This window comes from Drosophila serrata, unplaced genomic scaffold, assembly GCF_035046125.1.
Source record: "Drosophila serrata isolate PLE 108 unplaced genomic scaffold, ASM3504612v1 contig_382, whole genome shotgun sequence".
Lineage (NCBI taxonomy): Eukaryota > Metazoa > Arthropoda > Insecta > Diptera > Drosophilidae > Drosophila > Drosophila serrata.
Window position 1 is genome coordinate 1,951,973 of NW_028257280.1, and position 26,985 is coordinate 1,978,957.

General features: G+C 47.4%; 6 protein-coding genes across 11 annotated transcripts; 4 read left to right on the forward strand and 2 right to left on the reverse strand.

Annotated features, from left to right (window-relative positions):
• Nucleotides 1-431: 431 nt before the first annotated feature.
• Nup205 (nuclear pore complex protein Nup205) lies at nt 432-7,484 on the reverse strand. Its single transcript, XM_020956288.2, has 10 exons — nt 7,355-7,484; nt 7,122-7,267; nt 6,630-7,055; nt 6,007-6,569; nt 5,450-5,941; nt 3,850-5,386; nt 2,447-3,789; nt 1,303-2,364; nt 1,081-1,238; nt 432-1,000 (listed from the first exon to the last, which is right to left on the reverse strand). Exons 1-10 carry the CDS (start codon nt 7,359-7,361, stop codon nt 567-569), a joined length of 6,168 nt encoding a protein of 2,055 aa, XP_020811947.2. The 5' UTR covers nt 7,362-7,484; the 3' UTR covers nt 432-566.
• Nucleotides 7,485-7,904: 420 nt separating this feature from the next.
• Nucleotides 7,905-9,234, forward strand: 140up (RPII140-upstream gene protein). Its single transcript, XM_020955812.2, has 5 exons — nt 7,905-8,179; nt 8,244-8,409; nt 8,474-8,562; nt 8,622-9,008; nt 9,067-9,234. Exons 1-4 carry the CDS (start codon nt 8,007-8,009, stop codon nt 8,986-8,988), a joined length of 795 nt encoding a protein of 264 aa, XP_020811471.1. The 5' UTR covers nt 7,905-8,006; the 3' UTR covers nt 8,989-9,008; nt 9,067-9,234.
• twf (twinfilin actin binding protein) lies at nt 8,994-10,646 on the reverse strand. Its single transcript, XM_020955811.2, has 4 exons — nt 10,500-10,646; nt 10,363-10,440; nt 9,488-10,263; nt 8,994-9,423 (listed from the first exon to the last, which is right to left on the reverse strand). Exons 1-4 carry the CDS (start codon nt 10,522-10,524, stop codon nt 9,274-9,276), a joined length of 1,029 nt encoding a protein of 342 aa, XP_020811470.2. The 5' UTR covers nt 10,525-10,646; the 3' UTR covers nt 8,994-9,273.
• A 162-nt stretch (nt 10,647-10,808) lies between these two features.
• Abi (tyrosine kinase Abl) lies at nt 10,809-13,573 on the forward strand. Of its 2 annotated transcripts, XM_020955809.2 has the most exons (7): nt 10,809-10,975; nt 11,130-11,496; nt 11,599-12,227; nt 12,283-12,373; nt 12,449-12,460; nt 12,532-12,719; nt 12,776-13,573. In XM_020955809.2, exons 2-7 carry the CDS (start codon nt 11,141-11,143, stop codon nt 12,937-12,939), a joined length of 1,440 nt encoding a protein of 479 aa, XP_020811468.1. In that variant the 5' UTR covers nt 10,809-10,975; nt 11,130-11,140; the 3' UTR covers nt 12,940-13,573. The 2 variants fall into 2 exon arrangements, with proteins under 2 accessions (XP_020811468.1, XP_020811469.1); XM_020955810.2 differs by lacking the exon at nt 12,449-12,460.
• An 834-nt stretch (nt 13,574-14,407) lies between these two features.
• On the forward strand, nt 14,408-21,000 carry Kif19A (Kinesin family member 19A). 4 transcript variants are annotated; one of them, XM_086840275.1, is made up of 6 exons: nt 14,408-14,584; nt 18,158-18,368; nt 18,452-19,892; nt 19,953-20,101; nt 20,156-20,499; nt 20,552-21,000. In XM_086840275.1, exons 2-6 carry the CDS (start codon nt 18,258-18,260, stop codon nt 20,793-20,795), a joined length of 2,289 nt encoding a protein of 762 aa, XP_086696401.1. In that variant the 5' UTR covers nt 14,408-14,584; nt 18,158-18,257; the 3' UTR covers nt 20,796-21,000. The 4 variants fall into 4 exon arrangements, with proteins under 4 accessions (XP_086696401.1, XP_086696400.1, XP_086696399.1 ...); XM_086840273.1 differs by lacking the exon at nt 14,408-14,584 and adding an exon at nt 16,510-17,522 and having other exon boundaries at nt 17,630-18,368; XM_086840274.1 differs by having other exon boundaries at nt 19,953-20,499.
• A 2,025-nt stretch (nt 21,001-23,025) lies between these two features.
• Nucleotides 23,026-26,793, forward strand: Rb97D (Ribonuclear protein at 97D). Of its 2 annotated transcripts, XM_020955603.2 has the most exons (6): nt 23,026-23,211; nt 23,386-23,615; nt 23,677-23,921; nt 24,071-24,832; nt 24,895-25,060; nt 25,626-26,793. In XM_020955603.2, exons 1-5 carry the CDS (start codon nt 23,098-23,100, stop codon nt 25,053-25,055), a joined length of 1,512 nt encoding a protein of 503 aa, XP_020811262.2. In that variant the 5' UTR covers nt 23,026-23,097; the 3' UTR covers nt 25,056-25,060; nt 25,626-26,793. The 2 variants fall into 2 exon arrangements, with proteins under 2 accessions (XP_020811262.2, XP_020811261.2); XM_020955602.2 differs by having other exon boundaries at nt 24,895-26,793.
• The last annotated feature ends 192 nt before the right edge of the window (nt 26,794-26,985 follow it).

Below are 26,985 nucleotides of genomic sequence, written 5' to 3' on the forward strand. Positions count from 1 at the left end.
CGTTCTTATGGGAGCTATAATAGTCCGATTTTCATAAAGTTGTACACAAAATTTTTGAATAATTTAAAATGGCTTTATTTTAAATTTAATGAAAATCTACAGAAAATTGAAAAAGTTATATTTTTTTTCTAAAAATTATCCGATTGTTTCTATGGCAGCTATATGGTATAATCGTCCGATCCGGCCCGTTCCGACATATATACGAGTGAGAGTATATAGAAAACTAACTGCAAAGTTTTGTTGAGATAGCTTAAAAGTGATAGACTAGTTTGCGAAGAAAGAGGCAGACGGACAAGGCTAGATCGACTCGACTGTTGATGCTGATCAAGAATATATATACTTGAAATGGTCGGAGGTGACTTATTTACTGCGTTGGAAACTTCTGACTGAAATAATACTACCCTGCAAGGATATAATGATCTACAAATACGTTTTCGCACAGAAAAATCAACGGTTTTATTGAATTAATTAAATACAAAAAATACATGCGACGCTCAACGAAATTAGCGTAGCTTTTATCCTTGGAAAGCCGCATAGAAAGACCGCAAACAAGAAGCCAATTTAACCTAGACTGGAAACCCAGTGGAATCGTTCCCATTGCCGTTTGCGTTGGCAGAGACCGGGGCGAACTGGACAAGCGCCTTGATACGTCGCAGTAGCGAGGCATTGAAACCCTTGCATTTGACGGTGTAATCCTCGCTGGCCGTGATAAGCTGTGTGCAGAAAGTCTCGTTGAAGGTGGAGATAAGCAGCTGCTTCAGCTGCACGATCTCGTCCTGCGAAGCGTTCAGAACAGACACATTATGTCCGGCGCCGTCCATCAGGTTGCTTTCGTTGATGGCGTTCCGGTTCTCGGTCGCATGGACGACGGCGTTGCGCAGGTAAAAGTCCAGGTGGATCCACAGCAAATATAGGTTTTGTTCAGCAATGAAAACGGCCTGCATCAGTTCGCTGCGTTTCTCGTTGTGACGCTGGCTCAGCTCTAAGAAGCTTTGCTTGCCTGTGGAAGATCACACATCGAGAGAAAAAGTCAGAATTAGATACCGGTATCGCGTATTAAAAATTAGATATTGAACTCACCGTTGGGACCGAAACTTATATTGGGCAGGGAGGCGCGCTGCTGCAGCAGATTGTCGGCTATGGACTTCTGCGAGAGATAGTAACCGATGGAGCCCTTCAGCTGGTTGAGAATGGCATGCATTATGGAGGTCAGTTTCTTGCCATCCTTTTCGCCAGTCCTAGAAAGGGATTAATTAAAAATGTGCCTTCTTAACTGATCCATTTTTGGGGTGTATTACTCACAGTGGTGTGACGTCGTTGATTATGGTGGTCAGCAGGTATTTGGAGGTCATGCTGTCTTTGACATGGCTGGTGACCGCATTGCGACAGTACAGCGAGAGGTTGGCGGCAATGTCCAAAAAGAACTTGACGTGCTTAGTTTTCCCGGCCTCGGCCAGTTCGGCGTGCACCTGCTCCTGCTGCAGCACGCGCCGGATGGTCGCTTCGTTAACGGAAAAGCGACCAAACACAACGATCATCAACTGCTGTAGACGTCCCAGACGATTGCGCAACTCCACGTCGTTCTCCACATTCAGGCTATCCTCCAGAGCAGTCACCTGGTGCGTGGTTGTGCGGGCAAACAGACTCGTAATGGCGGCCAGCTGTCGCAGGTGACCCAGATCCATGAAGGGCGTGGCCGTGCGCAGCATGGCCTCCACCATGTCAATGTGAGCAAACAGAAAGTTAAGCACCTGCAGGGCCGCCGAATTGTTTTGTGGTCCCAGCGAGTTCACAATGGCATCGCATAGGGACAGGGCTGGCAGCAGAATGGCACGGAAACGCTCGTCCAAGGGCGGTATGAAGGCCTGCGGCTCGTCCCGCTTTAGTTCACTGGCCTTGAGGTCCGGCTGCAGGTCGTATACTCGCATGTTGGACAAAACCCCCAAGGCCCGCTCGCCGAGAAGCTGGCGGGCGCCCATGTCTGTGTTGGCCATGCGCGTAAAGAAAGTCATGTGGGCCTCGTACACGTAGAGCGGACGCATGTGGTCCGGCACCGGCAGCAGGATACCGCATAGCGCCTCATCAGACTTGGCCAAGCTGTCCAGCATATGCTTGAGGTAGCCGCGCATCGTCACAAATTCGCTTAGCGTGCTCACTGCATGCAGCTCGGATATCATGTCCAGGCAGGACAGAGCCAGCATCCTGCAGACATCGTGTCCGGTCACAGCGTCGTGGCAGATGGTCTCAATAAGCTTCTCGCCAAACTGACCGATTACAGCGGCCGCCATCTCCTTCAATTGCTGGCGGTCGTCGCGGCGCATATCAATGCCACTCATCCGTGAGCTGTCCAAGCGATTGGCGACTCTGCGAGAGGGGATAAGATCAAGTTTCAATTGTGTTGATGGAAGGAATGTAATGTGAAGCTCCTCAAGAAAGTGAAACTTACGTTTCTTGGTACTCCTGCTCTTCGTCGCTGCGCTGTCGCTTCACAATTCGCAAACAGTTGAGCAGGGCGCCGTAGAGGTTGATACGGAGCTTCTGCGACTTGACCTCGCTGATCATGATCCACTCGACCAGGCGTTTGAGGATGAACCGCAGGTTGTTGCTATTGGATCCTGAGGAACCGTTCTCACCTCTAGCCCCCAGAGAGCCGAGGCCAAGGCTCTTTTTAGCCTGGGCCTGGGTGTCGTTGGGGTTGGAAGTTAATTCAGACTGATCGTCAGCGCGCTGATCCTCAATCAGATAGCAGCAATAGCGTAAATTGGCTAAGAGCAGCAGCACCGTCTCGCTGACCTGAATCGAGATCTCGATGATCGGCTGGATGGGTTGCACCTTTATCATGACCTTCTCCACAATGTCCACGATATGCTGACGTCGCAAGGCTAACGGCAGGACGGCGTCAGGCATGCTGCTAAAGAACACCTGCACCAGCTGGCCCCAGGCCTCCATGAACGCCAGCGTGGCGCTGCGCTGCGTCCGCATTTGATTCAGCCTGATGGCATGCTGCAGCAGCACCGCAATCTCAGCGGTAATAGCCTTGCGCTGTCCACTGGCTATCGTGCTCTGAACCAGTCGCAGTTCGTCGTAAAGGATGTCATGGAGCTGACGGATGTTGATGAGGTTAGCGGGCAAGTTGGTCCCAGTCTTACCAGCGCCTTTACCGGCGCCCACGCAGTCCCGAAGCAGAGTCGTCGTCAGCTGCGAGTCAAAAAACTCCAGGCGCGGCAGTTCACTCGAATCCATCTCCAGGCAGAGGCAGTCGAGCAGCCGGTTTGCATGTAATCCCACCGCAGTTTCCTGCAGCAGCGGCGGTGGCTTCAGGCTGCTGGCTCCTGTAACCGATAGTGATGGTGGTCCCGCTCCTGGTCCCATCATCCCTATCGAGCCGCCACCGCCTGGTAGAAGGTCCATGGCAAAGAAATTAGATGCCGGCAAATCCATGGGCATGGCATGGCCCGAGCGCTGAACATCCGAACCAGTGGCGCCATTAAGCAAGATGTCACAGAGCAGCTTGTAGCGCGTCGTCTGGCCATGCGTCGCTGCTAGCTTTACCTCGATGGCCACGCAGGTCAGCAGGTGGGCCATGGCATGCAAGACATGATCCTCGCGATGCTGGCGGAACGGCAGTGAGTTGAGGTGGCGCAACAGGAAATCGTTGCAGGTAAGCCGGAAATATCGCAGGATCGTCTCTGAGGTACGTCGATTGGCGCAAAGGCCATGGAACAGACGATAGATGCGCTCTACGATGCTTGCCGTGTGCTCGCAGTAATCCTCACTGTGTCGCTGTTGCTGCAAGGACAGAAAGATTGTTTAGACATGAAAGAGACCAGTTAATCTGGTCCAACTTACCTCCAGGTACTTCTCCAACAGCAGGACGAGCGAGTTGACGCAGGAGCCGTACATCTCAATGCCCAAATGCTGCTTCTCGTTGGCCATAAAGTCGCGCAAGACGTCCACGCCAAGCAAGAAGTAGACAAAGTTGGGCAATTGTTGGCTGAGATTCACCTCGAAGAGTTGCACAATAGACTCCTTCAGCTGCAGCTCGATGCGCGCCGGCTTACGCTCCAAATGAAACTCCTCTCCCCCATACAGTTCGACTTGAGTCTCAGTCTCGGTGCGGTCTTTGTCGCCGCCTTCCTGGATGCCAAAACCCATGAAGGGCACGTGATCGTTGAGGGCTAGCTGATCGAGCAGGTCATCACTGGGGTGGCTCGCTCGCACATCCATCTCCAGGCACTCGATGAAGCCCTGCCGGATCTCTAGCTTCTCGGTGCTATTTTGGGCATACATACTGAGGATTTGGGCGGAGACGTTGGGCAGCTGGGTCACCGCCTTCAGGATCTTGACGGCGGCCAGCGTGTGGCGCGGCAGCCAGCTGTTGTACGTCACGAACTTGACAATGTTCAGGACGTGGTCGGGCTTGCGGCTGCGCGGATTGAGGTCCAGAAGCATTCGATTAAGTCCCGAAAGCTGGATGGGACAGTTGGCGGCCGAATGGGCCTCGAAGAACTCATTCTGCTTGGCCAGCGCCGCTTCGAGCAGTAGGAGGGCGTAGAGGGAGCACTCTTCGAGCAGTTCCTTGCCCCTGAAGCGGTTGTACTCGTCCAGGCGCTCGCGTGCTTCCTCTACGATCATCAGGAGCAGCCGCAGAACATCTGACTTCACCTGCAGCTGCAGCATAATGTGATATCCGGGATACGGATGCTCCTCGCGCATCTCCTGAAAGTCGGAGGGTCGTGGCCGGTAGGTAGCCAGCAGGAAGTAGAGTAGTTTCAGGCACTGGGCGCCCACTTGCCATTTCTCGGCGGGATCCTTATACGCCCGATTGTAGAACTTCAGCAGCACAGACTCCAGCACAAAGTTAAGATAGGCATCGTAGCCCGGCTTCCGTGTGCCAACCCCCAGATTCTTGGGCATGTGACCAGTCATAAGGGTATAGAGCAACTTCAGGATACCCCTCGTCAGCTTGTACGACTCCAAGCGGCTCTCGTTCTGCTCAATCTCCTCGGCCAAGCTGCTTTGGCCGTAGCTGCTCGCCGTGGGTATGGTGGCAATAATTTGTGAGTCCTCCAAATGACACCAAATTGCGCGCGCCGTCTTCCTTGACCTGGCCATGGCGGCCAACGCGGTAAGGATTTCTGCCTTGAGAATCAGCGGCGTGGAGCAGGCCACCAAACCCAGCAGTACCTGCAGCACCTGCCAGTTAGCCTGGTCACAGATTATGATGCGCGAGATCTCGTCATATTCGGCCACAGCCTGTATGATGCCCATCACGGCCACTAAGTGTTCCGTTTCGCGTTGCGTTATGGAGCGTGGTACGGACCGGCTGCGATAAATGGTGTCGCCGGATGTGCTTATGTTGGTGTTGAAGTCATTTCGCATTAGGCTACAAATATAAAAAACTTAATTAGGTAAATTCGATCGAAATTCGAAGTACTGTAAAACTCACTTGTAATAGTTTCCCAAAGTCGTAAAAAAGTGATCCCAGCTCACAGCATATGTAGCGGTGGACACTTGTGGATGCTTTAGCATATTGAAAGCGCAGCGGGCGGAGAACTCGGTGCGGGTCAACCCGGTGATCATCTTAAGGTAGGACTTGAAAAGAGTCTGCGGAAGCAGCTCGCTGGCTAAACTGATAAACTTAAACAGGGACACGGAACGCGAGGTATTCTTCAAGGCTGCTGTGGGATCGCTGGGACCCCAATACTCATTACAGAGCTTAATGGTCACTCGGGGATCGCCATAGAGCTTGGCCACGCACAGCATGAGGACCTCGTAGTTGGCGTCTAGATTGGGCGGCGGTTCGAGACCCTCGTTCAAAAAGCTGATTACCGTGCGGGCCGACTCATCTGCCCGACCCCGCAGCTCCGAAACCTTAGCATGCATAAAGTCAATGAAGTCGGTGATATGCAGGTGAACGCGTCGGTAGATGAATTCGGTGCTGTGACAAGAGATCGATATCAAGAATAAGTCTATATCCCGAAAATACATAAGAAGCGCACTTACGTGTACACCAGATCCTTCTCCAGCAACAGACGATAAAAGAAGGCAAACACGCTGGCGCCTAGGGCCTCATCGATGAGCTGCTCGTCCCGGTTGATCACCGACAGGGCAGCCGCCTGCAACTGGCTAGGAGCATGCCGCAGGCTAGCCAGAGTCAAACCAAAGCTGTACTTGATGACGGCGTCCAGGCGGGGAATCTGCCAACTGTTCTGCGCATATAACGCATCCAGGAAGCTCTTGGCAAACTCCGGATCACTCAGAATGGGCAGGCGGCCAGTGAGTGGATTATTGTGATCGGTGACCAACAGCACCGAAGTGTCGTAAGCGTACAACAGCGCCATTAGCATGATCGTGGTGATGTCATCAATGTTGCCGTCGGCATCGGTGGTCTTGCGATTGGCTAGCAGTTGCAGCAGCCGGATAGCAATGGAACGGGGAAGCCCGCGCTGGGCGGACCAGTGGAATAAAGCCATTGCCAAAGCACGCTGAATGTCCTCGTAGAGACCCAGTACTTGGTTTTGGTGTTTTTTGGAGCCAAATGCGCGGTTCTTGGTTAGCAGGATGCACTGAAGGGAAAATTATTGATATAATGAAAGGTCCTCAAAAGGTCACATTTCAAAGCCTACCTCCTTGTCCAGATCCATTTCCTCGAGGAGTTCCAGCAGGCGTCCCAATATGTTGGAATCCTCTACAAGATTCTGGGCATAGTTGGTGATCAGGCAAGTCACCTCCCGGGGCAGCTCCGTACTCCAGGAGACGCCGCTCACCGCCTGGAACATGTCGCGCAGAGCACAGCTAATGGCCTTACGACCGTCATAGTAGAGCAGCACTGCCACCAGACCGCGCGGCAGACCCGGATGATGCATCTGCTGCCGCTGGGCGGTGTAAAGCAGTTCCATTGCGAAGACCTCGTCCAAATCGAACATGTCGGACAAAATGAAGGCCTCGTCGATGAGGTCCTGCGAGAGGTGCATCTTGCGCGTCTGTCCTGGCATTGAGACGCCATCGTTTTGCACATTTCGCAGATGATTCCGGCTCTTCTCGCTCTTGGGCTATTTGTGGGAATTATGATTATATATTATTATAAGTATTGGTCGCTGCAGCAACGCTATGCTCACCGGATTTCGCAGAAAGTTTGTAAAGTTCTGTTTATGCTTCTTGAGGCACAGCTCCAAGTCCGAGGTGACGCCGCTCTGAGTCGACATGGTCTGCCGGAACACGCTGTAGAGGTGCTTGTACGGCGTCCACATGTCCTCGGTCACACCTGCAAAGCGTAGAATTCGGCAACAGGTCAAGTGTTCTGCCATGATGGCTCATCCTGCGATTCCAGGCGGTCCTAAACCACACTTACCATCCATTTTGCTAATATTTTTTCTGCAAGCCGGCGTCTGAAAAACAAAACGCGGTAGAACCTGTTGCTATCCAACACTGGAAATCCAACGAAGTTGCTATCAGTGCTGCCAACTTAGCCTTTTACCGGCCAGTTCCCAGATCTGGCAACTTTCAATCGTCAAATGCAGGACAAATAACAAAAACTAGCTGCTTCCGAACGAGTTTTTAGCCAGATGAACATTTACAAATTGAAGCTGATTTTACACATACGGTAATGATTATTTTTAGCACAATGATAAATATTTTAACTTCTTACTATACATGAATTAATTTATATATATATATAATATAATAATATTATAATTTATATTTTATATTATTTAATTAATTGCCACAATTTCGAAGTGCCTCAAAAATATTTAAATATAATTATTCAATTAAATCTATATATTAAAAAATATTCAATCAATATTTAAATGGGTTTTTTATACCTATTTTTGAATTCGATCTTGCCATTTCTAGCACGGAAAAGTTGGCAGCACTGGTTGCTATCGAGACATCGACTTTTATTTTTCAGTACAAGAAACTTATCGTATAAAAAGCCTATCGGAAAACAGCTGATTTTTGTTTTTATTTTTCCACGTTATTCAACGTCCCTTTCTCTTAAAAAAATGAATTTTCTGAGAAAAGGACACCGACTGCTAATCGCCGGCATCCTCCCGGCAGTTGAACGCAGTCCGGATGATATTGTGGACAAGGAAAACAAGACCTACAAAGCGTTCCTGGCCAGCAAGCCGCTGGAGGAGACCGGCCTGGAGCGACTAAAGCATATGTTCTCCATCGAGTTAGTTTTTTTTGGATAATTCCAAGTGCACAAAATCTAATTAAATACTTTCCACACGTTCCAGTGAGTTTGGCAGCATATCCTCCGAACTGAACTCGATTTACCAGGCCGGCTTCCTGGGCTTCCTGATCGGAGCGATTTACGGCGGCGTTACACAATCGCGCACCGGGTACATGAATTTCATGGAGAACAACCAGGCCACCGCCTTCAAATCACACTTTGATGCCAAGGTAAGGATTTACTTTAAATTCCGATATAATAAGCTATAAAAGTTGTTGCCCCTTCAATTTACAGAAAAAGCTACAAGATCAGTTTACGGTCAACTTTGCCAAAGGCGGCTTCAAATGGGGCTGGCGAGTGGGCCTCTTTACCACCTCCTATTTGTGAGTTCTCTTGAATGCATCTCGAACTCTTTTCTAATTGTTTACGACCCCCCTCACAGCGGCATCATCACCTGCATCTCCGTTTACCGCGGAAAATCCTCCATTTATGAGTACCTGGCCGCTGGTTCACTCACTGGGTCGCTGTACAAAATGAATCTGGGATTGCGCGGCATGGCTGCGGGCGGCATTATCGGTGGCTTCTTGGGCGGAGTGGCGGGAGTTACATCTTTGCTGCTGATGAAGGCATCCGGCACATCGATGGAGGAGGTGCGCTACTGGCAGTACAAGTGGCGGCTAGAACGCGACGATAATATCCAACAGGCATTCAAAAAGATGACCGAGGGCGAAGAACCAGAGCTCTTCAAAGTCCACGACGAAAAGATGCCAGAAAAGCAGGCCCAGGTCACCCTGGAGTCGGTCAAGTGAGGATGTTGAGTATAAACTTAGTGAGTTTTTTATTAATTTAATTTAAATAAATTGCAAATATGTCCTTCTAAAACATAGAGACAAGAAATACATTTAAGGAAGCCCTCATTGGCTGCTGCTATGCGTGACGCCCCATTGGCAAGGAGGCGCAAAATAGATACAGAAAGACAGATAGGATGAACACGAAACTCGCTTGAGTACAATAAATTAAATGCTCTGCCAGGAACAGACGGTTTGGTGGTTAAATACAATATAGAATTGACTCGATGGGATCAGGGTTCAGACTTAGTCCTCGGTGGGACGTGTGAGGCGCTTGGCGCCGCGATTCGGTGGCCCCTTGGGCTTTGCAAAGGCCGGTCGGTGCAGGATCTTCTTGGGGTGCAGCTCCTCCTGCAGGTACGCCTCAGTCAGCTCGCTGCCGCTGTCGATTTCCAGCTGAAAATAAAGAAATATACGAATTAATTGATTGGAACAACTGTGAAGCCCCGATTTAACCCACTTTCTTGATGACCTCCACGCCCAGGGCCGTAAGCTGCTCAAGGAAAGGTGCCTTGCAGCTGGAGTACATCATTCGCTCGCGCACCGAGCAGGAGTAGCCGGGCATTGAATAAATGAACACGAACGACTCCAAGTAGTCACCCTCGTGCGTGTGCCGGAACAGAAAGAGATGGTAGCGGGCATGATCCTCGGGCACCTGCTTGGGGAGATCGGCAAGCTCCACCTTGGCCGCATGGGAGACATGGATGCGTTCCTCCTCGAGATTGATGCGGAACTGCAGGTAGTCGTAGCGGCCGCGCACCAGATCCTGGACGGCGTCCAGCGTGGCTTCGCTCAGCGGACAGTTAATGCCGCCGAGCGTCTGGTGACGTGTGCTCGTACTAATCTCGGTGTGAACCTCCGTCTTGCGCAGCTCCTTCAGCTCCTCCTCGCGCATGGTGAGCGGGGCGGGGGCTGCGAATTCCCGCTTGTGTCGCCGGTAGCCCTCCAACGTCGTCTCGTCCAGCGTGGTGGCGTGCAGCTCCTCCGTAATGTAGGCCGACCCGAACTCTGTCTTGAGCGTGGCCTTGGTGGAGGCGTAGACCATCTTCTGCCGGATACTAGCCGTGTCCGGAGTCCAGCTAATGAGCAGCCAGCTGTGTCCCAGCGGTATCTTGGCATCCAGCCGGTACAAGATGTAACAGGGCACATCGGCCTCCAGCAGAGGAGCTACTAGCTTGTCATAGTCTCGCTCCCAGTCCTTCTTCGCCTCTGCCGTGGCTCCGCAACTCAGCTCCTCTGTGAATGAAAGGGTGCAGCCGGAAACGGCGTTATCAGAGCGGGCGTACTTAGTATATAATCGTGTGTATATATCACAGATTCCGCATTTCCACTCACCGTTCTCGATGGAAACTTTTATCACACGATATTTGTCTTTTTTCGCCTTGCCGAACACTTTTGCTAGCTGATCGTTGGCTGGAATTGAAGATGGAAATGTGTAGAATCTGGTTAAGGTGCTCTTTTCACCTGCAAACCTCTTATTCCTGTTTGGTGAGACATTTTTGGCAAAGAAAATAAATATTTCCGAAATTTCTATTACTCACAACCAATGTGACCGGATAACGATAACAAGGAAATACCAAAAGTAGTGTGCAATTAATAATTAGCTAAAAACAAGATAATTTTGGGAATTTTATTAAGTTGATTATTTAAGCATTATAAATTAATTATAACAAAAATTAACACACAATTAAAATAAAACATCTTTCAAACATAGTTAATTCCTTGGTTTTATTTAGCGAAAATGAAATTTTTGGATGGTTCAAACTAGCTAGAAAGTAGCTGAATATTAAGATCTGCTCTATAAATAGTGTTGCAAGACGTGCATCTGTGTTCTAAAAAAATAGCGATTCGATTCGGGAAAATGTAAAGAAAAATTGCATTTAACTGCATTTAACGCATATTAATTAGCTCGGAAAAGCCTCTGCAGTGCAATTGATTAGTCAATAAAGTGAGTGCAGGTGAAAATTCGGTCATTTGAAGCGCCCAATTGGTCATTTGGGGCGCTGGCGTCGACGTCGGCAGAGAGGAAGTCACGCCCCAAGTGTTTACGGGCGTGGAAAGTGCGAAAATGCAAAGAAACTAATTGTGCTCCCCTCACACAGCATCCATACCCATGTTGACCGAAGCCCCCATGGCCAGCGAGAACATCATGGACGAACTAGCCTCTCTGATACGCACCGAGATCCCCGACGGCCGCCAGAGCCTGCGGGACAGCTACACGAATTTGGAGCGCGTGGCCGACTACTGCGAGGACACCTACTACCGTGCCGAGAACAAGAAGGCGGCACTGGAGGCCACCAAGAACTACACCACCCAGTCGCTGGCCAGCGTCGCCTACCAGATCAACACGCTCGCCTACAGCTACATGCAGCTGCTGGAGCTGCAGGCGCAGCAGCTGGGCGAAATGGAGTCCCAGATGAATCACATAGCCCAGACGGTGCACATACACAAAGAGAAGGTGGCCAGGCGGTAAGGGAATAAACTTTCTGCGGATAGATAGAAATTATTTGGTCCACCATTGTAAACTAAGCTTGAGATAGGTAACTATTAATTTATTATTTTTAATCCAAGTGAAATTGGCGTTCTGACGGCCAACAAAGTGAGCTCGCGCCAGTTCAAGATTGTGGCTCCCATCAACCCGGAGAAGCCGATCAAGTATGTGCGCAAGCCCATTGATTACTCGATTCTGGACGAGATCGGCCATGGCATCAACTCGGCCTCGCATCCTCAGGCGCGGCAGAAGCATCGAGGCTCCAGCCATGGTTCTGTGCAATCCCTGGTGCCGTCGTCGTCGGTGGTGGGCCCGCCGCCCACCACGAAGCCACCGACACCGCCGCAAATGTCGCGTGGTGCCGGGAATACCGGGACTTTGGGCAAATCGGTTAGCAATACCGGGACGTTGGGCAAGAGCTCCCGGGAGTATCGCACTCCGCCGGTGGTCAATCCGCCGCAGGTGCCCTCGCACTATGCTCCCAACTATCCCATTGGGCATCCCAAGCGCATGTCAACGGCCTCGTCGGTGACCACTACCACCACCGGTGGCGGAGCGGCGGGCAATGAGCGGGCAGCTGGGTACAGCGCCCTGCCGATGCCGCCCAGCCAGCAGATAGCCACACACGTGAACCTGCCGTCGGCGGGCATGATGCAATCGCTGCCACCGCCACCGCCCACTACGTATGACGATCGGAGCAGCATGCCTCGTAGGTTAACTGGTATTAATTCTTGGGTCATTGAATTATTTTTTCGGATTTCTAGCTGCTCCTCCCTCGCCGTTGACGGTGTCGCAGCACGAGATGACCGAGCAGAGTCACATTGGCATGCACACTCTGGGTCGCAACATCAACAGGTAAGTCCTTGCTCCCTCATCTCGTTCTGTGTGTACATATAACTCATTTCATGTTGTTCTCTGTGCAAAATCCAGGAATCCAAATCGGTAAATTGCATGTTTTCCTTTGAATTTGAACAGTTAATGAGTTTGTTTTTGATGTATTTCTTCCAAAAAAGGAATCATTTCAGCTTGAACTTTGCACGTCCCGGCTCGCAATCGCCGCCTTTGCCACCTCCGCCGCCGCCGGAGGATGAGCACCAGGACTTTGGACGACCAAGGACTTCGACGGGACCGCAGCTGGCGCCCATAGTGCCGGAGGATCAGAATTTGCCCGGCTGGGTGCCCAAGAACTTTATAGAGAAGGGTACGACAATGAAAATGAATTAAAAACTTCAATAACTTTTTGGTTTCATATAACAGTTGTGGCCATTTATGACTACTATGCCGACAAGGACGACGAGCTGAGCTTCCAGGAGAGCTCGGTGCTGTACGTGCTCAAGAAGAACGACGATGGCTGGTGGGAGGGCGTCATGGATGGGGTCACTGGCCTATTTCCGGGCAACTATGTTGAGCCCTGTGTCTAAAGCCTCGCCTACTCGCTACTCTATATATATTCTAAACATGCCAACCATTACAATAATCTGCATTATCTGGTCTGTTTCAGTCCAAGGACTTGGAGGGAGTCCTTGGATGTTTGAAACAGACTAGTTTGACAGTGACGATAACAATTTTGAGCATATTGATAAGGACAATTTATACAATTACAGCGAAGAGAGCGAAAAGAATTCCATTAGCATCAGCCCATTGCATTTAGTCTAATATAAACACAGGATTCCCAGGCCCAGGACGAAACTTAACCTATTTACACTATTTAGTAGCCAAAAATAACGCTGCTACGAGGGGCGTTACCCTTTATCAACTTAAGGGCCAGTTCTAAAAGTGTTCCACGTAGACGAATTCAGTCCAATTACTTTAAATATTTGATCGCCGCCGTTCTGTGTTTGCCTTTTGCCTAAACCCACACCCTCGCCTATATCCGTATATCCGTAGGTTATATAAATTTCAGTTAGCTTTGAATACTCGAGTATTGTCCAGTTTTACGAACCTTATTTGCCAGCAGCAAAGGAATCAAATCAAATTTATATACACTCAAACACACGCTCTACTTTATATGGTAAAAAATAATAGCTAATAAAAATTTCAATTACCAAACCGCAAGTCCTTGTTCCTTGACTCCTCCGAGACCGTGTAATTTGCGTTGCGCGAGCTGACCTTCTCGTGAGCCGGATGCCCATAAAAACAAATCCCGGTAATTGGGGCAAGGCTCCGTCGTTCCGCAAAATTTCAAATTTGAAAATCGAAATCTGGAATGCAAAATTCAAGGCACTTTGAGTGACGCCTCGATGGATGGCTTGAAATATTTACAAATGCCAACATTAAACACCGAAAACCCAGTTTTTACGGCCAAGTCAATCAAGGCGTCAATCATCATCGAAACACCGCCCACCCAAAAGCCTTTCAAGTAAGAAAATTGTAGGTCTTCCAATATTTTGTCCTAGAAAATAGGGCTTCCGTTTTTCAGGATTTTTTGCCTGCCAAATAAGTTAGTTTTAAGGTTTTAAGCATTTTTTATTCACCCACAAATATTATCAAGGAGTTATTACTCAAAAGGAGTTGACGTGGCGGAAATGCCACAGAAAAAGAATTGGAGTGCTTGGCATGATTTGCATAAAATGTGCTAAATCGTTGGCCCTCGGAAAGCCCTCTGGAAATACCTTTTATTTGTCCAACAATTATTAAAGTGGACCTCAACAAACAGCTGAGAAACTTGGGGCAGAAATGTATGCAAAATGGCGCATTAGCATTTCAACAATTCCGAAAAAGGCAAAAGAACGCGACCAACAACACAATTGATTGTTGTGCCGTGCCAAGAGGAGGAGTCAGCCCACCCCCAAAAGCTCACCTGCCACTACTCCTGCACTCCTTTCACCCCCAGGACATGCCTATAATTTCGTTATTTTCTGACCACGGCCGAGCCTCGGACCTCTATTCAGTTGAGTTTGTTACGTCGACGCGAATGGTTCTATCGAAACAAGTCTGCTATTTCGGTTATTTTGCAGAAAACTCCAAACGGAAGCAAGTCGACGAGTTTTAAAACCATTTTTTTCGGGATCTTTGGCGTGTCCGGAAAGTTAGCCCGAGCGGATAAAGTGCAAAACAAAACTATTTGTAAGTGAGCCGCCATCGTCGCGTTGCAGAGGTGCTTCTGAAAAGTTCTTTATCAAAATGTTTGTTTTACATAATCTGCCGACTCCGAGCGCCGCATTTAATTGACCCACTTGGAGCCGGATTTACCCCTCAAGTGTAAAATATTACATTATTTCATGTCAAGATTGGGGCCACAGCTTGCTCTGCCACTTTGTGGCTGTAGTAAGGTGGTGAAACACTGCGGAATAGTTAACCCACTTAGTGGGCACCAAGTTTCCAGAGGAGTCCTGCGACACGCACAGACCAATTTGCCGCGAAGGTTACCCACTTTGGCACATGCATCGCATCCTTTATTAGTTCCTCCCAAAAGTGACGTCACATTGAAGCCATAAATGGGGATATTCAACTTGTGGTCACTACTCCACTTGATGGTCCTCTAAAAATACACCCGATGGCGAAGTGGAAGGGAAATGGTTGTGGGTAATTAAGTCGTCTCCAGGTCACTGGGACCATCAATCAACCAACGCTGCGTATACGCAATGTCGTCGGCAGGGAGGCTAGGTAATTACAGTCCGGCGATTTCTCGGGGTTTACCCAGCTCTGATTTTGTTGGTTCAACTATGGGCTTTCGTGGAAATAATAACACAATAAACAGAACGTAATTCCCAAGGTGAATTAGGATGTCGCTTGCAGTCTAGGATCGGGACTCGAGATACCTTAGCTCATGGTTATGCTGCTTACAGAACTCTTTTTGACAAGATCTAAGCTTGTTATTTAAGGCCAAGCCATGCTTCAAATCCTGAGCACTTGGTCTTTCAGCTCTCAGAGCTCTTTCTAAGCTCTAAGCTAATTATTTAATGCCAAGCCATGTTTTAAATCCTGAGCACTTGGTCTTTCAGCTCCCAGAGTTCTTACCAACAAGCTTCAAGCCTGATCTTTGATGGCTAACCATGGCTTAGATAACATTTAATATTCTTAATATTCAAGAGCAATGGAAATTTCCTTGGTAAACCGGCAATCTAGTAAACACAAAACCCATTAAAAAATATGTCACACTAAAAGCTACGCTTATTAATCTGCTTTTTATTTGTTTACCCCGTAGGCAGGATGTATGTATGTTTCAATTCAATATATAGTATAGCAATTTGTCAATGTTTATTTGCCTTTGTTGTCGGTGAGATCCCAATCTCGAAAGTCCTGTGTTTACTTAGGAATCCTCTTTGTTAAGGAACCTCAATCCAATCAAGTCGAGTCGAGTGAGTTAAAAGGCAAATATCCTTTATCCTTTATCATTTGACTGGGCTGTCTCGGGGCTCGAAAAGCAAACTCATTAGCGATAAAGAGTCTGTCACACGCGTTATTACTTAGCCACGAAACTTTTACACAGGGTTTTCCCATCGAAAGAAAAAACCTTTCAAAGTTCCAATTCCCCGCCCAAATTGGCCCAGTTCCCTCTCCTGATTTCCGCTAATGAGCTCCGGATTGTGGCCCAAACAAAGAGCCACGCCCTCAGAACCCCCAAATGGGGTTCACTAGCCGGCACATATATAACTATGCAAGTAAAGCAAATCAAAACATGGCCATACCGAAGCATTAAAAACATTAACAGAGCCAAAGGAGACAGAGTAGTCACCCCACTAGTCCACCCTTTCCAGATCCTCGCCTCCCCTACATCAAGTTGGACAGAAGTCCTGCGACTTTCGTGTCGTGTCTACTGGCAATTTACACAAATTCAATAAACGACAAAAGCCCGGCAATAGAATATGAAACAAGAACTGGCAAAAGTGTTGGAGTCTCGGGTCTCCCCCTTTCGGGAGGTACTGGGTTCACCTGGTTCACCTGGCGCTCATTAAAGACCCCGAATCGATTTTGTTATATTATCGAATTAGTGGCAGCGGAATCTCTTTAAGAATTTCCCCTGAGAGAGGGAATTGAGAAATATTGTATTCTTTATTTTTACTATTTTTTAAATTATAATGCAAAATAAGAAAAATTATCATCTGAATTAGGAGTTTGGACCATTAAAATGAAACCCATCATAACTCGATTGCCAATTGATTAAAGCGTCTTCAAGAGAGAAAAATAAGGGAAAATCCTTCAATTGTTCTTCAAAATGGTTTAAAAATTTTAAATAAGACTTTCCTGTAATATTATTACATTTTCTTTGCCTTAAAACTTTTGTGCGTATAACCGTCACCCAATTGAGACACTCAATATAACAGCCCCATCGTTTGTTGACACTCGAGGCCTGTAATTTGTGTACATATATTTATTCCGGGGGGATGAGTCTTGCCCAGGTCTGTTCCATGACATATTCATGGCACCTGAATGGGAACGTGGTATTAAAATTAATAATGCAGCCGCCCCCACGAAGGGCAGTCGCACGTTTTATAATTGAGCAGCTTTTAGGCAAATGAAATTATTATATGGGTTTGGGGAAGCGAGTTGGTTGTGTGTACCAACGAGTGACAGGTGTTGGGTTAAATTTAGGTAATGGAGTTAATGACAAAAAGTTAATTAATTCCAAAATAAATTCATAGCTAGCAAAGCTTATTCTAGATCAAGGCCTGATCAGCTCTTATTTCTACATATATGATATAATTGTCATGGTTAAGACTTACCGCAATAGAGGACACGTCAGAGTTTCTTCCAGATTATCCAGATGCATTCCATTGCTCAGGTGACATTATTGAGGTCGAAGGGTCATCAAAATCACTATCACCATAGATGTAAACACTAGGGACGCCACGGACAGAATGAGGCCAGCGCAGCTTCAGTGCCTCTATTTATACTTCCCGAGCGAAGAGAACAGAGAAAGTGAGAGCGAGAGAGTAAGAGCTATCTCTAGAGAAAGTCAGAGGGAACGACATACCTCTGACTCTCTTTTAATCTCAATATTTTCTGGTAGGTCTATCTCTCTCTTCTCTGTGCATCTCGCTTTCTTTGCTTATCTCTTGAGGTAATATGCTCAAAGTTGTGTGCTTTATCATATTTCCATATTTTTAAGAGCTCAGCTTTTTACTTAATTAGGCCTTAAAATTGGACTTTCTTTGCTTATCTCTTGAGGTAATATGCTCAAAGTTGTGTGCTTTATCATATTTCCATATTTTTAAGAGCTCAGCTTTTTACTTAATTAGGCCTTAAAATTGGACTTTTTCTGGGAAATCAAATCATATACCAGCGGTAAAACCCCTGATAGGGTCCAAGTAGTGGTTCAACGTATTCCAAGGTTCATAGACTTTCCAGGGTTTCCCCAGGACAAGTGTACAGTGGTCACTCGATGACCATCGACTGCTCTCCCATTGATTTGCATGCCAAAACACGCAGCCCCATTTTTTGTCGGGGTGTTCCAAGTTCACGGTTTGATTTATGGCTCACGCCAGCTCCTTGAGCTAAGAGCTTAAGCCACAGGTAAACATGGCGTCCTGCGGTCCTTTGGTACTCCTCACTCCCCATAATCCTCTCCAGGTGCCAAGGCCTTGGCGCGCAAATTCACAAGTCCATTAACTGCTCTCTGGGCGTTTCCCGCGCTGCTGATGGCATTTTTATGATTGTTGACAACAAATTGACACGATTTGTAATGGTCTTGTCCAGGTCAGGTCATCAGCCAGAGCAGGCCAGGCGGCACGTGGCCAGCCAAGGACGCATACGTCCGCCTTCACTTCCACCTTGTAATCGGAGGATCGGAGCCACGATGGCGGCCAGTGCTGGAGCTAGCAGTTGGTCGGGAAGCAGCGGCGGCAGCAACTCATCCCAGGGAAGATCTATAGCCACCGCCCAGCCAGCGCAGGAGGAGAGATTGGTGGTAAGAATACGTGCCTAAATAATCTATAGTTTGTGCTTTAGATTCAGTTAAAAAAAACCTAAATAATCATATCATACCGCCAGGTGGCCGTCCGTGTTCGTCCCAGCTTGGAAGCCACTGAACGTTGCATCGAGGTGGTTTCCGGCGGATCGCTACTCTACGATGATGGCGGCAAGAGTCGACCGCGGCAGTATTCCTACGATCACGTCTTTCGGGAGAATGACACCCAAGAGCAGGTGTACAAGACCACCACGGCGCCGCTGGTCAGGGATGTTCTCAATGGCCTTAATGCAGCCGTATTTGCGTATGGAGCTACGGGATCGGGGAAGACGCACACCATGCTGGGGCCAGTGCCGCGCAAGAAACCACAAACCGGACCAGATCGGCCACCAGCCACAGCCAGCTGCGAGGCCACGGATGTAAGCAGCCAGGACATTGGTCTGATGGTGCGCGCCATCGAAGATATATTCAGTCACATCGAGTCGGCGGAGGCGGACACAAGTCGGGTGTCCATTTCCTACCTTGAGATATACAACGAGCTGATCCGGGACCTCCTAAACCCTGGCGGGCCGCTGGAGCTAAGAGAGGATCATCGGGGCCAGCGCATTACGGTGGCGGGTCTCTCGGAGATTACCACAGCCAGTCGGAAGGAGGTGGTGAGTCTGCTCATGAAGGGTAACAAGGCGCGCACGATGGAGCCCACGGCCGCCAATCAGACGTCCTCCCGGAGCCACGCCCTGCTGAGTATCACTGTTCAATCTCGGACTCCTTTGGGCACCAAGCAGGGGCGCTTGTTCCTCACCGATCTGGCGGGATCGGAGCGGGCCAAGAAGACAAAGAATCGTGGAAAACGGCTGCAGGAGGGCGCCCACATAAATCGCAGCTTGTTGGCGCTGGGAAACTGCATCAACGCCTTGTCCGGCGGAGCAAGATATGTCAACTACCGGGACTCGAAGCTGACGCGGCTGCTCAAGGAGGCGCTCAGCGGTCGCTGCAAAACCGTGATGATTGCCCACGTGGCGCCAGAGAGCAAGCACCGGGACGAGACCAAAAACACTTTGGTCTATGCGGATCGGGCCAACAGCATCACCACCAAGCTCCAGAACTCCGTGTACATCGACGAGTTCAAGGATTTCCCCACTAAGCACTACCAGAGCCTGGTCTCCGAGCTGCGCGACGAGGTGTCGCGTCTGCGGACCAAGATGCTTACTGAACGTCCTCGCAGTGGAGCAGCTGCAGCAGCAGCAGCGGCGGCCGCAGCGGCTGCAGCATCGGGATCCAGCTCAGCAACGGCTGGACCAGGCGGCGCTGTCCCCGAACATGATGAGCAGCGCAAGACGGAGCTGCGCTATTTACGGGAACAGATCGTGCTCACATTCAAGCAGCAGATGAAGTTGCGTCGCAAGCTCCTGGAGGCCGAGAGCCATCTATTGGGCTTGGAGCTGGACGCCGAGCGACAGCATATGATCATCTCGCACTGGCAGGGACGCATCGGAAAGCTCTACGACGCCATGGGCGAAGATGGTAGCTAATAGTACCTTCCCGTCCTGGAATTTGTATGTATTAAAATGTACTCACCCGCAGATATGGAGTCCGAGGGCTCCGTGGCTTTGAAGAACGCCTGGGGCGAGCTGGCGGCCATTGAGAAGGAGAACCGGCGCTACAAGGAAATCCGCGAGCGGACGGAACAGGAGCTAGAGCAGTGTCGCCAAAAGGGCGTCAAGCTGGAGGATGTGAGTTCACTTTCTGATAAATATTCCGTGGTTTTTATGCTCTTCTATTGTCAGGAGCTGCCGGAAAGGATTAGTAGCGATGAGGAACGCGAACTGCTGGCTTTACTCTGCCGCGTCCATGAACTGGAAGCGGACAAGGTGTCCCTTCAGGCGGAGCGACTGGCCCGCCAGGCGGAACTGCGTAGACGCGACCTCCAGCTGCTCCGGGCTGAGCGACAGCGCCGTCTCTGCGAGGATATTATAAGCTCCCAGCGCCGTTTGATCGAGGAGGGCAACGTGGATTTGCCCGATGAGCTCCGAGAGCTTTACGGGCTGTATCAGCAGGAAATACATGCGGGCGTGGTAACGCCAAGTAGCAGCAACTATGAGAAGAAGCTGCCGCCCATCTACACGGCGGGGTAAATGATTGCCTTCCTTCGAAAAATTATCCTTACATCATTTTGGTTTTAGCTCCGATTCCCCCGGCTCCAGTTCCAGCTCGGAGTGGTCTCCGGCCTCGCCTCTGCCGCCCATTGACAGTCAGGTGGATCCCGTTGATCGTGTGATGGGTCCGCCCGTAAATCCGCGTTTGCCTCGACTGGCCACCGCCGCATCAAATGCATCCGTTCCGGGCGGCACAGGCGGGTCAAGGCGTCCATCACTGCGTGTGGCCAGGAGCAACCATCCGCATCCGCATCCACATCCACATCCGTAGGAACATGGCCAAGTGGAAGCCAGCGCCGGAAATGTGCTCAGGAATAGTTTTAATTAAGGATTAGGACTACAGGAAGATGAAAGATGGAAGACGGATCTACATTGCTCACATATAAATATTTCTTTTTCGAATGTATCAATAATAAATCGATGACGAGAAATGCTTATTTAGCTTTATTTAAAATAAATCGAATTAATTATAAAAATTGAAGATGCTTACCAAAGTCATTCCAAGATAGACAGTGAGACGCGCCGAGCTAATTTTATATTCTTATTTTTTTTACCAAAACGAAACAAACTTTAATCATATGCTTACAAACACTCGTAAAAAAAACATTTTTTAGCTTGTAAATATCTGAAAGTATCCTTTTTTTAACTTTAAAAGCCACTGAATTTCTCCACATGGATCGCTTATCGATAAATAATTGGAACTCACCATTCTTAATGAAAAGAATCAAAGATCACGATGTATATCGACGGTTGGCGTGGGCGTCATAAAGTTTTGGGTGAATAATTAAACGCTTCGGATAATGGCTCGGACAGTCCTTAAATTAAATCTTGTCAGATTTTTGAAGCAAGAAGATGAATTTATAATATCGCGTATAAGTACAGATCCCAATAAAGATGGAATTCTTTGGTTGTACAATAAAACGGTAATAGTCCTTTTATTTTATTTTTATTTTGGAGTTACAAATTTATTTGCATACAGAAAATCACATCAGAGGACTTGGCGCGGGAGTACACACCAGCAGAAGTGAGGGAGTTGTGCGAGCGCACTAAGGTTCGTGTGCAGATGCACAGGTGGAACAGCGTATGGGACGCCAAGAAGCGCTTGGACAAGAAGAACCGCCTAGATAACAAGTCAGAGAGGTGGGTTAACAGAATGTTACTCAAGGCGCATCAAAGGAGTTTGATAAAACCTTATTCAGAGCGCGAGAAGGAGATGTATAAGGAAATCGCCGCCTGCAACACCAAGAAGGCCAATATTGAGCGGCTAAATATCTGGCGCGTGCAGCGTTCAACAGTACGCTGTGTATCGCCCGCTATCACGATTAGTAGCTGTTCGGAGGCGGAAAGTGAGTGTGAAATAACTTCACATTCTTTTACTGAATATCGGGATATAAAAGAAAATTTTATGGGTTTCGAAGAGAATAAAGATTGGGAAGAAGCTGCGTAAATAAACAAATATTGTACAAATTTAAGGCAAAAAGAAAACCATAGTTATTTATTAAGGACCGAAAGATACAATCTTAAAGCGTTGGATTCTGCGATGGCTTCCGCTTTGGGGGCTGCTCTTAGGATGCCGCAGGACCAGCAGGGACTACCAGAGGGGATTGCTGTTGTACTGAGGTGGCGTAAGCACACATTGAAAACGCTAACCAAGTTAGCCATATCCTCTCCATTTTGTTTGCAGTCGTGCCGCGACAAATATATCCACTGGGGATCGATATTTTATTCTCAAAATGTTTATATTTATATAGTAATATTGAGGTTGCGATTTATTTTTTTTTTTTTAAATTTAAAATTTTACATCTTACACGTCTATAAAACTATTTTACTTTGTCAAAAACTCGATAAGCTGATAGTCTGGGAATTAATATATCGATAAGTGAAATTGAGATTGACAAGCAGTGGTGTCATTTTTTTCTGAGCAAAAAAACTGGATCACCAAAAAAAAGCTAAAAAAGGCGGAGTACCAGAGAAAATAATTTAAGAAAAAAACTGATTTTTATAAATCTGTATTTTTTTCATGAATTGACCATCCATCCAATATTTAACATAGAATATATAACGTGCAAAAATTAAAAACTATAGTATATTTTTTATATATCGTCAATATTATCGGCATCATCAGTTGGACATAAATTCTCATGTTCAATTGAAGATAGGCAGCTGGGTAGTAGAATGTAGTTAAAACAGCACTTATTGTTTCGACACAGCCCATACCTAAAATTAAAAAAAAATTAATTAAAATTAAATTAATTAATAATTACTTTAAAAATAAAAATATAGTTAGTAAAGTTATTGTTAGTATAGCGTTTAACGTTTCAACGCTCATGCTATTTCGAATTTTTGTTTTAATTAAATTAACTTCGCTGAATACCCGCTCGACGCTTGAATTTGCTCAAAAAGCCGGAATTCCCGCCACCCACTGTTTTCATATTTTTCCCGCAATCACACTTTATAAAAATTAAAATCTGACGGGAAAAAGAAAGAATTGGCACCACTGTTGACAAGTCCATCGCTAGCCTTACTGTCATCTCTATCTATTTCTATCTATATCACAGCCTGGGGAAAACTTTATGTTGCTTAAGTTTGTTAAACCGTTTTCAATGACCAATACAGTGCAGGTGAAGGACGAGGTGGGCGATGGCTCCAGCCCGGACGTGATTGTCCTGCCGGATCGTGAGGATGATGTAAGTTTCAATTAAAAACTTGTGCTTAAAGTCCCCAATGCACGCACACACACACACACACACAAACCGACACAAGGGTGGGTGTGGTGCAAGTGCCTTGCCTCATGACGCACAGAAATGTGTTATACCGGGTATGTACCTCCCCTTTTACCACCCACTTGCTCCACCCTGCAGGATATCTGCGAACTGGAGCACTTGCGTAAGCTCTTCATCGGCGGCCTGGCGCCCTACACCACCGAAGAGGGCCTCAAGGTGTTCTACGGACAGTGGGGCAAGGTGGTGGACGTGGTGGTGATGCGTGATGCGGCCACTAAGCGATCACGCGGCTTTGGCTTCATCACATATACAAAGTCCATCTGTGTAGACAAGGCCCAGGAAAATCGCCCGCATGTTATCGATGGCAAGTGAGTACAATTGAAAATGTAAACTGTAAACTGCATTAGGAATCATATCATTCGTCTGCAGAACTGTGGAGGCTAAGCGTGCTTTGCCCCGCCCAGAGCGCGAGTCGCGTGAGACGAATATATCCGTGAAGAAGCTGTTTGTGGGTGGTCTAAAGGACAACCATGATGAGGAGTGCCTGCGCGAGTATTTTGTTCAATTCGGCCGTGTAGTCTCCGTCAAGCTGCTGACTGACAAAACCACCGGCAAGCGTCGTGGCTTTGCCTTCGTCGAGTTTGACGACTACGATGCCGTGGACAAGGCCATACGTAAGTAATCCAAATCCAAGTTCAGTTTCACGAGCAATGGTCGAGATGAGATAGCCATCTCTTTATCAGTTGTTCTCTGTTTATTGCACCTTTGTGAACATCTTCTCTCAATAAACGGATTACCCAATTCTTATGTACTCTACTTGCAGTCCAGAAGCAGCATTCCATTAAGTACGTGCACGTGGACGTAAAGAAGTCCATCTATAATCTGGAAAAGAAGGACAAGCTACAGCAGGGAGCCTTGGCCAACGGCAACAAGCCGCCACCGCCCAATCAACAGCAGCATCAACAGGCACCGCCGCCACAGCCACAGCACAATGGCAACATGCCAGCCCCCCCTGGCTACCGTCCGCCAGGGCCCCCGCCTCAACTTATGCCCTACCAGCAGCAGCAGCAGCAACCACCACCACCGCCCATGAATGCCCCTCCGCCCAACTACAACTACTGGGGACCGCCTCCAGCGCCCATGCAGTCCTACTACCAGCAACCGCCGCCGCCGCAGATGACCGCCTGGGGACCCTATCCGCCGGCCCAGAATGGCTGGAACGCTCCACCGCCGCCACCACCCGGTGCCCAGCAGTGGCATCCCAGCCAATGGGGTCCACCGCCAGTGCAACAGGTGCCACCGGCCGGCGTGGTACCACCTTCGATGGATCCCCGTCATGGCGGTCCGCCACCTCCGGCTCCTGGCAACTGGAATATGCAACCAAATGCACCGACTTCGGGTCAGGGAGCACCCCCACCGCAGGGTCCGGCGCCCCACCAGCAGCCACCGCCGCAGCAACAGCAGCAGCAGCCGCCGAACTTTGGCACCGGCTATCAGCAAGCCTATGGAGGCGGGCCGACCAAGCACAACAGCATGAACGCGAATCGCATGAATCCCTATGCTGCAGCGCCTCCTAATCCCTACCGTATGTTGACAATGCCCTACGAATAAGTGTCGCTTATGGCAAATCTTTACTTTAACCCACAGAGCATCCTCAGCAGCAGCCGGCTGCAGCCTATCCGCCGTACAATGCCACCGCACCTCCGCCCAATGGAAATGTGCCACCATCAACTGGCGCCAAGGCCGTGGGAGTGTCTAATGGCTCGGTGGCCACCGGAGGCAGTGCCAACAGCAAGTACCGTCGCTAGAAAGGGTGAGTAGATGATGAAGGTGCAACCTATGCAAAACCCAATCGTACCCGCCATTAGTCGTTTATAAATGTGGCATAAGCATAAGTAACAGGAATATGTATTGAGAGGAAAAGATGCGATATATACATTGCTCGATATCATATTGGAAATATCGTAAAGTATCCGAAGGTTCAAAAATTTTGAAAATCAATTGTTTATTGTTTGATATTATGGCTTTTAACGATCTTTCATGGCTTAAAACGGCAAATATTCCAATTTAATAATATTGATTAAAGTATGTATCGGACTTATTCTCAAATGCTGTACCACTCCTAATAAGAGATACCCGAATACGTCTTGCCACTACTCATACACCCCCACAGGCTGGAAAGAAATAGATTCCTCGCGTATATTATTAAAAAACAAGTAAAATTAAAGGACTAACAGGTCCACGATATATTGATTCAGTTAAAATTTTTAGTATCATTGTTGAAATCGATTTTTTTCCCAGCTAGTTACAAATTATGCAGTGTACGTCTAAAGACCCGTTAATTTATTTACTAATGTGCAATGTTCTCTTTAATTTAGATGCTCTGAAAGAGATCATGATTCAAGATTAAATAGACTCTTTGATAAGGCTAGGCCAGACTCGCTTAGTTACTAACAGGACACTTGACGAATTGTCTCTCTCTATATCTCTATCCTATCTCTCTATCGTAAGATAACTAACTACGGTGTTTACTGTACAATTAAGCTATACCATTGATAAACCCTACGATCGATCTAAGCTATGCCACAACCACATTTTTAAACCGAACGTATAGGAAGACTGGTATTCCTATTGTCCAGCCTGTTTTTACTTTGGAGATATTTATGTATGTACACTCCGCGGATCGTAGCGTATGCGATAACAATACAAAGCTCTCTTATTATCTCTCTCTGTATGCAACTCGAAATGAAGAAAAGGCAATTGAAGCAATTAATGAATAGAATGAAAATTACAAAAATGTAGCCTGAGCTTATTGGCCAAAAAAAAAAAAAAAAAAAAAAAATAGAAAACAAAAAAAGAAAAAAGGCATAGCTTAGTAATAGATATACATTATATTATCTGAACCATTTTCAACAAGAGATTCGTCCACAAGCAAAAAAAAAAGAAAAGAAAATATATTAAAATCAAATACACAAATAACACTGAACAGGAGGGCGTCACACGGATGCGTGGCCTTACCTATTAATGGACACAAGAGTTGATATCAAAAACTATTGTCAATTTTCATGTGGAAAGACGGATATATAATCTATAAACTCGACGATTTTGTAACGGTTTCCAAAACAGCAGACACTGACAAAAAAATGTTCAAGTTTAACCTTTTCATTTTCCACAAACAAATGAAATTATAATATTAAGTTTTCTGATATGTATTCACACACAAACACACAGTTCTAAGTTAAGTCTAGTTCTACTCTCTTTACCTAGATGTACGACCTATTCTCTCTCTTAAGCTTACGTTCCGTAGCGCACGCCAAGCATTATGAATTGAAATTATGAATTAAAAGTGTTTAATTATTTATTATAATGATAATATAAACATAGGGGTGATAAGGAGAGGATCTGTCCACCAATTGCTCTATCGAGAGCTTCTCTATACAACACGCTAATCACACACTTTATATACATATATGCTAACCGAACTATATATCTATATACATATATGAAAATTCGTATTTATTTTAAATAAATAAATAAAAAATGCAACACTATGTATTTGTTTGAAGCGCCGAATTGTAAGTCTCTCAATCGTTGGGTGCAGTCTAAGTAGCGATAAAACTAAACTATTTACCTCAAGATCAAGTTAACTTTATGGTACTTCCTAGGTAACACTCAAGTCATAAAATTTCGATTTAATTTAAACATAACTCTACTATACTCTTAAAGAACCCATCATTC

Coding starts and splice junctions, on each gene's coding strand:
- Kif19A (XM_086840272.1), top strand. CDS start 18,111: ATGATTGTTGACAACAAATTGACACGATTTGTAATGGTCTTGTCCAGG. Junction 18,369..18,451: donor CGCAGGAGGAGAGATTGGTG/GTAAGAATACGT, acceptor TCATACCGCCAG/GTGGCCGTCCGTGTTCGTCC. Junction 19,893..19,952: donor CGACGCCATGGGCGAAGATG/GTAGCTAATAGT, acceptor ACTCACCCGCAG/ATATGGAGTCCGAGGGCTCC.
- Abi (XM_020955809.2), top strand. CDS start 11,141: ATGTTGACCGAAGCCCCCATGGCCAGCGAGAACATCATGGACGAACTA. Junction 11,497..11,598: donor AAAGAGAAGGTGGCCAGGCG/GTAAGGGAATAA, acceptor TTTTAATCCAAG/TGAAATTGGCGTTCTGACGG. Junction 12,720..12,775: donor CAAGAACTTTATAGAGAAGG/GTACGACAATGA, acceptor TTCATATAACAG/TTGTGGCCATTTATGACTAC.
- 140up (XM_020955812.2), top strand. CDS start 8,007: ATGAATTTTCTGAGAAAAGGACACCGACTGCTAATCGCCGGCATCCTC. Junction 8,180..8,243: donor AAGCATATGTTCTCCATCGA/GTTAGTTTTTTT, acceptor CACACGTTCCAG/TGAGTTTGGCAGCATATCCT. Junction 8,410..8,473: donor AATCACACTTTGATGCCAAG/GTAAGGATTTAC, acceptor TTCAATTTACAG/AAAAAGCTACAAGATCAGTT.
- Rb97D (XM_020955602.2), top strand. CDS start 23,098: ATGTTGCTTAAGTTTGTTAAACCGTTTTCAATGACCAATACAGTGCAG. Junction 23,212..23,385: donor TGCCGGATCGTGAGGATGAT/GTAAGTTTCAAT, acceptor TCCACCCTGCAG/GATATCTGCGAACTGGAGCA. Junction 24,833..24,894: donor AGCGCCTCCTAATCCCTACC/GTATGTTGACAA, acceptor TTTAACCCACAG/AGCATCCTCAGCAGCAGCCG.
- twf (XM_020955811.2), bottom strand. CDS start 10,524: ATGTCTCACCAAACAGGAATAAGAG. Junction 10,264..10,362: donor AAAAGTTTCCATCGAGAACG/GTGAGTGGAAAT, acceptor TTTCATTCACAG/AGGAGCTGAGTTGCGGAGCC. Junction 9,424..9,487: donor GCGTGGAGGTCATCAAGAAA/GTGGGTTAAATC, acceptor CTTTATTTTCAG/CTGGAAATCGACAGCGGCAG.
- Nup205 (XM_020956288.2), bottom strand. Junction 6,570..6,629: donor AAATGGATCTGGACAAGGAG/GTAGGCTTTGAA, acceptor TTTTCCCTTCAG/TGCATCCTGCTAACCAAGAA. Junction 3,790..3,849: donor TGTTGGAGAAGTACCTGGAG/GTAAGTTGGACC, acceptor CTGTCCTTGCAG/CAACAGCGACACAGTGAGGA.